The sequence below is a fragment of the Eurosta solidaginis genome, chromosome 4 (genome assembly GCF_040869045.1).
Source record: "Eurosta solidaginis isolate ZX-2024a chromosome 4, ASM4086904v1, whole genome shotgun sequence".
Lineage (NCBI taxonomy): Eukaryota > Metazoa > Arthropoda > Insecta > Diptera > Tephritidae > Eurosta > Eurosta solidaginis.
Genome location: NC_090322.1, coordinates 22,241,400 through 22,251,771, shown reverse-complemented (window position 1 = coordinate 22,251,771; position 10,372 = coordinate 22,241,400). Strand labels below are relative to the sequence as shown.

The 10,372-nt window shown below is 34.0% G+C and overlaps 1 protein-coding gene across 1 annotated transcript in view; it reads left to right on the top strand.

Moving 5' to 3' along the window:
* The first annotated feature begins 1,996 nt into the window (after window positions 1-1,996).
* The window catches only part of LOC137248427 (uncharacterized), an 87,760-nt gene continuing 79,384 nt past the window's right edge, over window positions 1,997-10,372 (top strand). Inside the window, exons 1-7 of the mRNA XM_067779365.1 lie at window positions 1,997-2,921; window positions 6,493-6,812; window positions 6,880-6,982; window positions 7,683-7,916; window positions 7,991-8,346; window positions 8,410-8,509; window positions 10,210-10,359. Coding sequence (XP_067635466.1) covers window positions 2,053-2,921; window positions 6,493-6,812; window positions 6,880-6,982; window positions 7,683-7,916; window positions 7,991-8,346; window positions 8,410-8,509; window positions 10,210-10,359 — 2,132 coding nt within the window. The 5' untranslated portion in view covers window positions 1,997-2,052. The remainder of the gene's footprint in view (window positions 2,922-6,492; window positions 6,813-6,879; window positions 6,983-7,682; window positions 7,917-7,990; window positions 8,347-8,409; window positions 8,510-10,209; window positions 10,360-10,372) is intronic.

Below are 10,372 nucleotides of genomic sequence, written 5' to 3'. Positions count from 1 at the left end.
AGACAATTGAATATAACCTGGCGTGGTGCCATGAAAAAACCGAACCAAATTGAAAATAAATTGAAAATAACCTGGCCTGGTGCCATTTTAAATACCAGTTTACAAAGCACGGATAGTTAAATACAAATAGCAAGCTCATTATGGGGACTCATGTAACCGTATAAATGCCTTATAAAGTGTGTAAACGTATAAATTTATCTAGTGCGTAAACGAGCTGTCAAATTTTGTATGAAACATCATTTACACAATTTGTATAAATTTACACGCACATTTCATTAGGGGGACTCATGATAGCATATAAACTTATAAGGTGTAAAATTATATCCATTTAAACACGCGGTTATATGAACGCACCTAGTAATACTCTTGATAAACTTGATTGTTTTTCAGCTGTATTATTTCCAAAAAAATTTTTTTGATTGTTATACAAATTAAAAAATACCAAGATTAAGTGAAAAATCAAAACTAAAACGCCTTTACTTGCTGATGTTGGAGATTTTTGATGAAAATGCCGTCTGTAATGTCTGCAAGGTTGCATTCCTTTGAGTTTACCGCGTTCAAGTTGGCGGCCACTGTGGTGTGATGGTAGCGTGCTCCGCCTATCACACCGTATGCCCTGGGTTCAACTCCCGGGCAAAGCAACATCAAAATTTTAGAAATAAGATTTTTCAATTAGAAGAAAATTTTTCTAAGCGGGGTCGCCCCTCGGCAGTGTTTGGCAAGCACTCCGGGTGTATTTCTGCCATGAAAAGCTCTCAGTGAAAACTCATCTGCTTTGCAGATGCCGTTCGGAGTCGGCATAAAACATGTAGGTCCCGTACGGCCAATTTGTAGGGAAAATCAAGAGGAGCACGACGCAAATTGGAAGAGAAGCTCGGCCTTAGATCTCTTCGGAGGTTATCGCGCCTTACATTTATTTATTTATAAACAATCAAGTTTATCAAGAGTATTACTAGATGCGTTCATATAACCGCGTGTGTAAATTGATATAATTTTACACCTTATAAGTTGATATGCTTTCATGAGTCCCCCTAAGCGCGTAAATTTATACAAATTGTGTAAATGATGTTTCATACAAAATTTGACAGCTTGTTTACGCACTAGATAAATTTATACGTTTACACACTTTATAAGGCATTTATACGGTTACATGAGTCCCCCTAATGAGCATGCTATTTGTATTTAACTATCCGTGCTTTGTAAACTGGTATTTAAAATGGCACCAGGCCAGGTTATTTTCAATTTATTTTCAATTTGGTTCGGTTTTTTCATGGCACCACGCCAGGTGAAATAAAATAAAATAAAAATATTGTTTACTATATAGTTTGGCAGCTTAAATAGAGGTTATGTTGCGAATAGAGTGGAAGGCAGTGGACTAGGCAGTCGAATGTCATATAATGAAGGAATGGTGTTCGGAGTTTTTTCAAAGTTAAAAAAAAAATGATAAAAGCTTTAATATAAATAAAACTATTGTTTTAATAACAACAAAAACGCCTTATATATTATATATATACATAAATTCGTAAGGATTATCTCACTTTAAAATTTGAGTTAAATAATGTAAAGTTTTTTTTGAAACTGAGTCGAGAACTGTGCGTGTGAATGTGCGAATTTTCACCGATCAGCTGTTAGTTGCGCTACTTGGTAAAATTTACAATGGGATACATACTAGCATTGTAAATTTTACCAAGTAGCGCAACTAACAGCTGATCTGTGAAAATTCGCACATTCACACGCACAGTTCTCGACTCAGTTTCAAAAAAAAACTTTAGATTACTTAATTCAAATTTTAAGGTGAGATAATCCTTACAAATTTATGTATACAGAATATATATGGCGTTTTTGTTGTTATTAAAACAATAGTTTTATTTATATTAAAGCTTTTATCATTTTTTTTTTCAACTTTGAAAAATCTCCGAACACCATTCCTTCATTATATGACATTCGACTGCCTAGTCCACTGCCTTCCACTCTATTCGCAACATAACCTCTACTTATGCTGCCAAACTATATAGTAAACAATGATGTATCCTTTCATCCCTAAGAGCATAGATGATCCTTTCATCGGACGTATCAACCATGGATAAAGCAAATCAAGACGAAAGACGAAGTAATATCAGAGTTCTTTCAACACAAGCACCATTTACAGAACCAAAAGAGCAGGTAACTAGGCCGGAAACAATACAATCAAATACTTCTGGTCATATAGAAAATATCGACCAGGCACTGCATCACTGTAGAAATTCAAAAGGCGAGTTATGCGAATTTATCAAAAATGAGTCTATTCATGATAATCAATCCAACATTGTGTATAGCAATGATGTTCTTTTAACACAAGCACCATTTACCGAACCAAAAGAGCAGGTAACTAAGCCGGAATCAGTACAATCAAATACTTCTGGTCATATAGAAAATATCGACCAGGCACTGAATCACTGTAGAAATTCACAAGGCGAGTTATGCGAATTTATCAAAAATGAGTCCATTCATGATAATGAATCCAACGTTGTGTATAGCGATGATGTTCTTTTAACACAAGCACAATTTACTGAACCAAAAGAGCAGGTAACTAAGAAGGAAGCAGTACAATCAAATACTTCTGATCATATAGAAAACATCGATCAGGCACTGGATCACTGTAGAAATTCACAAGGCGAGTTATGCGAATTTATCAAAAATGAGTCCATTCATGATAATGAATCGAACATTGTGTATAGCGATGATGATACTAGACATTCAACACTATCTGGGAAAAACTGTAATGATTCCCAAAGCGAGTCAAGCCAATCGGTCAAAAACGAGCACATTAAAGGTGATGATCCACACATTGAGTATAGCGATGGTGACACAATACATTCAACAATTTTTGTGAAGCATGATGAAATTTCCATAGAACCCGAGGAAATACAAATAAATATGATGTAAGTTAGGAGTGTTCGAGCAGCCAAATAATTACAGCAGTATTGCTTCAATGTGACTTAAACGGGGCATAGATAAGAAAACCGGTTTAAGCAATATGTTTATACTGTTTCGCTGCACAATTTTTCATCCCTTTGTCTTCATTCGCTACTGTTCTTCGGTGAATGAATATGTATTGCGGGAAAATGGGATGTTTTTGTTGGTGTATTAACGATAAAAACACTCCCTGAAGGTTTTGGGGAGTGTTATCGATATTGATGGTACTTTACCGGATATTGATCCGGTACGTTAACAAAGCACCTTTAAGGTACTATCCCAAGCATCTCGGGAATGATTTATATGGCCACATTAAACCTTCTAGGCCATCCCGCCCTCTCCAACCCCTAGTTCCATGACGAACTTGGGGTGCCCAGAGCCTAGGCTGTTAATGAAATATGATTCGCCACGGGTAGGTGAGGTTGACAATTGGGTTGGAGAAGCTATATATTGCGCTGGTAACCCCTTGAATCAATACGGCAGGCAAACCTACCGCGTGTATATTCTAGGCCCCTTAACCCGGGGGGGATCAGACGTACATTCGCACTTGTGAGTAAATCAAGAAGCAAATTATCATGGGTGGGTCTAGTTCTGGTTTGTAGATGAAAATTATATCCGAGCAAAACACATTTCTACAAAATTACAACCAAATGAAAATGTTCCACTTTTGCAAATATCTATTGACCGAAATACAATTTTTATTTGTGTTCATAAGTTTAAAGCACGTCTTGACATCTCCACCGATATTTTTATACTCAGCGTGCTTTGCACACAGAGTATATTAACTTTCATTGGATAACGGTTGGCTGTACAGGTATAAAGAAAAAATTTTCTACTTACTATTCCAAAAACAAAATACAATTTTTCAAATTTACAAAAATTAAAAAATAACAATAATTATAATTAGAAAAAAAATATTGTTCTGGCCTTGAGCTCGAATCGAACCTTGAATCATTTATCAATAGGCTGATAAAACAAATATATAACATTTTGGAAAACACAAAAACCTGATTATTTAGTAAATAATACACCTAGAATGTTGAAATTTGACATGTGGACTGATATTGAGACTTGGTAAAAATTTGAAAAAAAAAATTTAAAATGGGCTTGACACCGCCCACTTGTGATAAAATCAATTTTACAAATATTAATCATAAATCAAAAATCGTTAAACCTATCGTAACAAGATTGGGCAGAGAGGTTGCCTTTACTATATGGAATGCTTGGAAGAAATTAACGCAATCGGTTAAAGACCACGCCCACTTTTATATAAAAGATTTTTTAAAGGATCGTGGACGAATAAAATAAGCTATATCTTTGCAAAAAAGAGCTTTATATCAATGGTATTTCATTTCCCAAGTGGATTTATAACAGTAAATAGGAAAAACTTCAAATTTTAAAAAAGCAATTTTCCACGTTTCGGGAGCCATAACTCGAAGAAAAATTAACGGATCGTAATAAAATTGGGTACACAAATTTTCCCTATAGCAGGAAATATTTCAAGAAAAAATGGATGAAATTGGTTAAAGAACACGCCCACTTTTATATAAAAGATTTTTAAAAGGGTCGTAGACGAAAATAATAAGCTACAGTTACTCACAAAAGTAAGTACACACTTGGTTTATGCTGAAAAAAACTCAAATGCAGTGCCTCACAGCTTAATTGATAATTTTTATCTAAAATATCACAAATTCCCTAACGGAAACTACATTCAAAAAAATGTCAGAGGTTATTCAAAGGTAAGGAGAGTTAATCAAAATTTCAAAAATAGCCATCAAAATTTTAAATTTTTTTTTTTCAGAATTTCTAGAAAATTTTTGTGTATGCAGTTTTGTAACCCAATAAATTTTAGTGTAATAATGTTCAAGTTATAAATAGCTCAAAATGTTTCCTGAATTTTCAGAATTTTTTTCGGCGAGGGTGTTGAGCAATTTCCCACATACAAAATGCATTTTTGTTCATGTGATGTATGTAAGAAATTGCTCAACACCCTCGCCGAAAAAAATTCAGAAAATTCAGGAAAAATGTTGAGCTATTTCTAACTTGCACGATATTATACTAAAATTTATTGGGTTACAAAACTGCATACTCAAAAATTTTCTAGAAATTCTGAAAAAAATTGAAAATCTTGATAGTCGTTTTTGAAATTTTGATTAATTCTCCTTACCTTTGAATAACCTCTGACATTTTTTTGAATGTGGTTTCTGTTAGGGAATTTGCGATATTTAAGATGAAAATTATCAATTAAGCTGTGGGCTACTGCATTTGAGTTTTTTCAGCATAAACAAAGTGTGTACTTACTTTTGTGAGTAACCGTATATCTTAGGGAAAAAGAGCTTTATATCAATAGAACTTTACTTTCTGAATTGAATTATAACATTAAATTGGAAAACACTAAATTTTTTGAAAATGGGTGTGGCACCGCCCCTTTTACGACTAAGCAATTTTTTATGTTTCGGGAGCCATAACTCGAAGAAAAATTAAAATATCGTAATGAAATTGTGTACAGATATTTTCCTTACAGCAGAAAATATTTCTAGTAAAAATGAACGGGATCGGTTAAAGACCACGGCAACTTAGATATAAAACAAGCTTAATAATAAGCTATAACTTAGCAAAAAATAGTTTTGAATCAATGATATTTCACTTATCGAGTTTTATTGTAAGAGGAAATGGGGAGCCATTTTTTTTAAACGGGCGGTGCCACGTGTTATGTAGAAAAGTAATTTATCTGAAGTGAAATGTACAATTGAAGCTCACGCTGAGTATATAATGTTCGGTTACACCCGAACTTACTTACATTATTGGGCGCTAAAGTAAAGAATTACCTTTATATTTTAATTGCCTGCCGTAAGAGGCGACGAAAATACCCAAATGACTTAAGAGGTTGTGTTGTACAAATTGACCCCACCTACCCGTGGCGAATGTTGTTTCTTTAGCTCTCGCGACCCCAAGTTAATCATGGAACTAGGGTCGGGCTTATATTTTAATGGTGCTTGTTACCGGAAAGTGCCGGATCTACAACCGGCGAAAGACCATCAACATTCGGGAAGGCTCTTTCTTTATCGCCGAAAACTAATCAAAGATCGTCATATCAGAAATGGCAAAATTGCAACAACCGAAGGTAGTGGAGAAAACTTGGCCACGCTCGCGCAAAATATTGCAAGAAACAGCGCCATACAGTTTGCAATCCATTTAAAGAAAAACAAATTGCATAAAACTGTTAATTCGTATGTGCCCCAATTTACTTGACTGTATTGTTGTGATCCAGATACGGATATAGAAATTTAACATGCAAATGCAACAACAATGTGATCCATATGGATGAATTTGTTCGATTTGCTTGTTAAATTTTTATCAGTATCTGGATCACTCTTCATTGGAATGCGAGGTATATTATTTATGCTAGAGCAGATGTGCTGCAATGGCGCAACGAGTTGATAGCATTGATGATGATGCGATATCTACAACTCGAACACAAGTATAGCTAGCCTACTATATATACTTAGCCATGTATGAATTTATTACTCTTCATAGTTCGTCGCTCCACAACTGCCATCTATGTAAAAAATCTTTTAAGAAGCTTAACAATTTAAACAAACATTTGAAGCGTCATAAAACCCGCAGTGAGCAAGACCCAAAAGATTTACGGCGCAGTAGTCGTTTTCAAAAAAAGGATTCGCAACAAAATCAAGACGATAAAAAACACAATAACAGTAAATATGTATATACTTGTGAGGTGTGTAAAAAAAAGTATAAAACCCAATTTTTATTAACGAAACATATAAGAATACGACATACCAAAGAAAAACCAAATCGAAATTTAAAACAACATTTCTGCAATATTTGCAACAAGGGTAAGGGTTTATAAAAAGAAAAATATGATTGCGTACGGTATTTAATTTATATTTCTTTAATAAACAGGTTTTAGAAATACGTATGAGCTAAAGATTCATGAGCAAAGTAAACATACAGGCGAGCGGTCACACTTGTGTTCAGCTTGTGGGAAATCATTTTTGTTGCCAAGGTGCGTATTTCTTTCCATGCAAAACCATTCTACCTATTTCGCTAATGCTAGGAGAGCTTTCCGCGCCCTTTGAAGAAGGTTTCTATTAATTGGTATTTTTAAGGTTTTTAAGAAAAAGTTCACGCGGAAAATCTGATATTAATAGGGGTGTTCCCACAGTCTAGAAACCATAGAAATCAAAACAAAATACATATGTACTGCCGTCCATAGCAAAAAGGCAGTAAAGTATAATAAGTAAAATCGGAGAATATTGAATTTTTATCTGGGAAATTTAAGATTTTTCAAGAAAACTTTCGAGAACTTGCTTTATCTTTAATTGTGAATTTGAAATGAGTATTTACTTAGTTAATGAGTAAAAATTGTAATCACAGAAATTTATTGGCATTCAAGTTCCTCAAAAGCAGTAAGTGCATTTTACTGCCTTTTTGATATGGAATGTTGAAACTGAAGAGCGTTTGTACAACAACATTACGACAACCACATGAAAATCGCCAACTTTAAATGCAAATATCTCCGGACAGAGATAAAAAATTGTCTGTCTTCAGGTTATTCTTTGTCGAGGTCAATACGCGTCGTTTAACATCACTCCCCATATTTTTCAGAATTTCAAAACGCCATATCTGAGCATAAATTCAATACATTTTGACACGAGATAATAAATTATATACTTGTTTTACTTTATTATCTATATAATATACAGGCACCTTCGAATGCATCGTCTCAATAACTGTGAAGATAGGCCTTACGTATGTCCCTACTGTCCACTGAGATATACTAACAATCCTGCCCTGGTCAAACACAAAGAAACTCATGAAGGGATCAAACGACAACCGTGCGATATTTGTGGTAAAAATATTGTGGTATCGCATTTAAAAACACACAAACTAATTCATAGTAATGAAAAGCCGCATAAATGTAAATTTTGTGAAAGGCGGTAAGTTATAATACAAACATCATCTTAACGTACCCTAATTTATTTCAACTTTTCATTTTGGTTCGGTTAAAAAGCTTTACTTACGCTCTAAATCTACGCCGTCATATACGTACTCATACCGGTGAAAAACCATACAAATGCGAATACTGCGAATGCACCTTTGCTGTAAGCGGTTCAGTGCTGTCGCATTTACGTACACATCTGGGCAAAAATATTCATAGATGTGAGTTTTGCCCATCAACTTTTCCTCACTTTACGGAGTTACGTACGCATTTAACTACGCACAAAGACGAAGATCCAGAAACGCGGGAGCGAAATATGACAGCCTTAAAGGAGGAGGAGGCTAAATTAAAGCAAAATTTGGCCAATAAGAAAATTCAGCAGCCGCCAAAACCCAAACGAAAATATTCGTGCAATTTCTGCAACAAGGGTAAAGGTTTATAAGAGAGTGTAATTGTAAATGATATTCATTTTACTGATCGTTAATTCACAGATTTTACAACTTCATCTAAGCTAAAGCGCCATATACGTATGCATACCGGCGAGCGACCATACTCGTGCTCAGAGTGTGGGAAATCATTCTCATTGAAATCGTAAGAATATACAATAGGGTTCAGAGTTTGAACGGCCGGCAGTTAAAAATGGATTTATTCTAAAAGTTAATAAAAAAAAAACATATCTAAACATATCCGTAAAACGAAAGACACAAAAACCTGATGTGAAACCTTATATCCATATCGCCTGCTGAGTGGAATATCACCCGGTCTCGGGTGCCGTTTCGAAAAGCACCTTTCTCAGAAAAAATTTGAATAACCCCGTATATTAGAAATGCCCTATCACAGAATTCGGTTGAAGAACGCCCTAACTCAGATTTGGTTTCAAAAATGACCGATCTGAGCTCATATACAACACATTTTGACAATAGCTGGAGTGTTTATGAAACAAATTCTAAGATAGGGCGTTCTTCAAACGAATTCTGGGAAAGGAAGTTTTTGAAACGGCAGCCGAGATTTGGTGATATTCCACTCAGCAGCCGATATGAATATATGGTGAGTCTCATTTTTACCGACCTTTCCTTTCCTTTTTACAAATGTGCTTAACAAAACTTTTTTTCTTTTAATGCACTCTTAAAATGAATCCATAAGCACTGTAACGTTAACAACTTTTTCATACTTGTTTTTTGATTTGTATTGAGAGTGGCTATTTTAATATTAGAACGGCTAATTTAGACAATTAAAATAACAAAAATTACTACAAAGCCAAATTTTAGTGAGGACCTCTAGTTAACCATAAAAATATTAAAATTAAAAGTCCTCTATCCTATTTGAGCTAAAAAAAAATTACTCGAGTCAAAGGTCAAAATTTCAGATTTTTGAGTTTTTTTTCGTAAACGGTAAGTTTTATCAAAAAATAACTCAGACCAATGGTTAGGGGGCTTAGAACATACTCGATTACTTTTACGAAGTATGTATCTATACTCTGATCCGAGTATCGTAAATGAGTATCGGTATCGATACTTTTTTTTTTAAGTTCTATCATAACCTATATCACTTTTAAAAAGCCAGATCTGCATACAGTGAATAATATGTTTTCTTGCTTCTCCTGTAAAATTTAAAATTGGTTATATTAAGCTAACTATATCGTTATACCAATTTCACACAGAAATTTAATTATAATCGTGGTTTCTACATTAAAGCCCTTTTTGAATTCAATATTCCATACAAAATAAAAAATCCTTTTTTATATCATTACTGCTTTATTGAATGCCTAATGGAGTCAAAAATCTAGTACGTTTTGCTTGATGATTCGGATTTTATTGTCAATGTAAAAAAAAAGATAGTATGGGACATATTTGGTTAGGTGCAACATCTATGAGTAATTGTGCATGCATTTTAGTTTTGATTGCCTTAATAGTTAAGGTGGAAACGACCGCTATCCATTTTAACTATTTTTGTAAAAGAGTAATATTTTGTTGGGGCTGCTGACAGATGGTCCTGTGTGAAAATTTAATTATTTCATTAAACATGGCAAGCTCTCGGAGTGTATTTCTGCCATGAAAAACTCCTCCAATTTATAGGAAAAGTTAAAAGGAGCACAACACAAATTGGAAGAGAAGCTCGGCCTTAAATCTCTGCGGAGGTTATCGCGCCTTTCATTTATTATTATTATTATTATATATATTTTTTTTTTCATTAAACAAAATCGTGATTTCATTATTTTTCTCTGTGAAATTGGTATCATTTGAATTCATTTTTTTTTTTTAATTTGTTTTTTATGTATTTATTATATGCAGCAACCTAAAACAGCATAGCGTAACTCATGAAAGTAGGGATAGACAACCATGCGATATTTGTGGTAAAAGTATTATCAAGTCCATATTAGAAAAACACAAACTAATTCATAATGAGCCAAAGCTTCTTAAATGCGATATCTGTGAAAAGCGGTAAGTTATTATA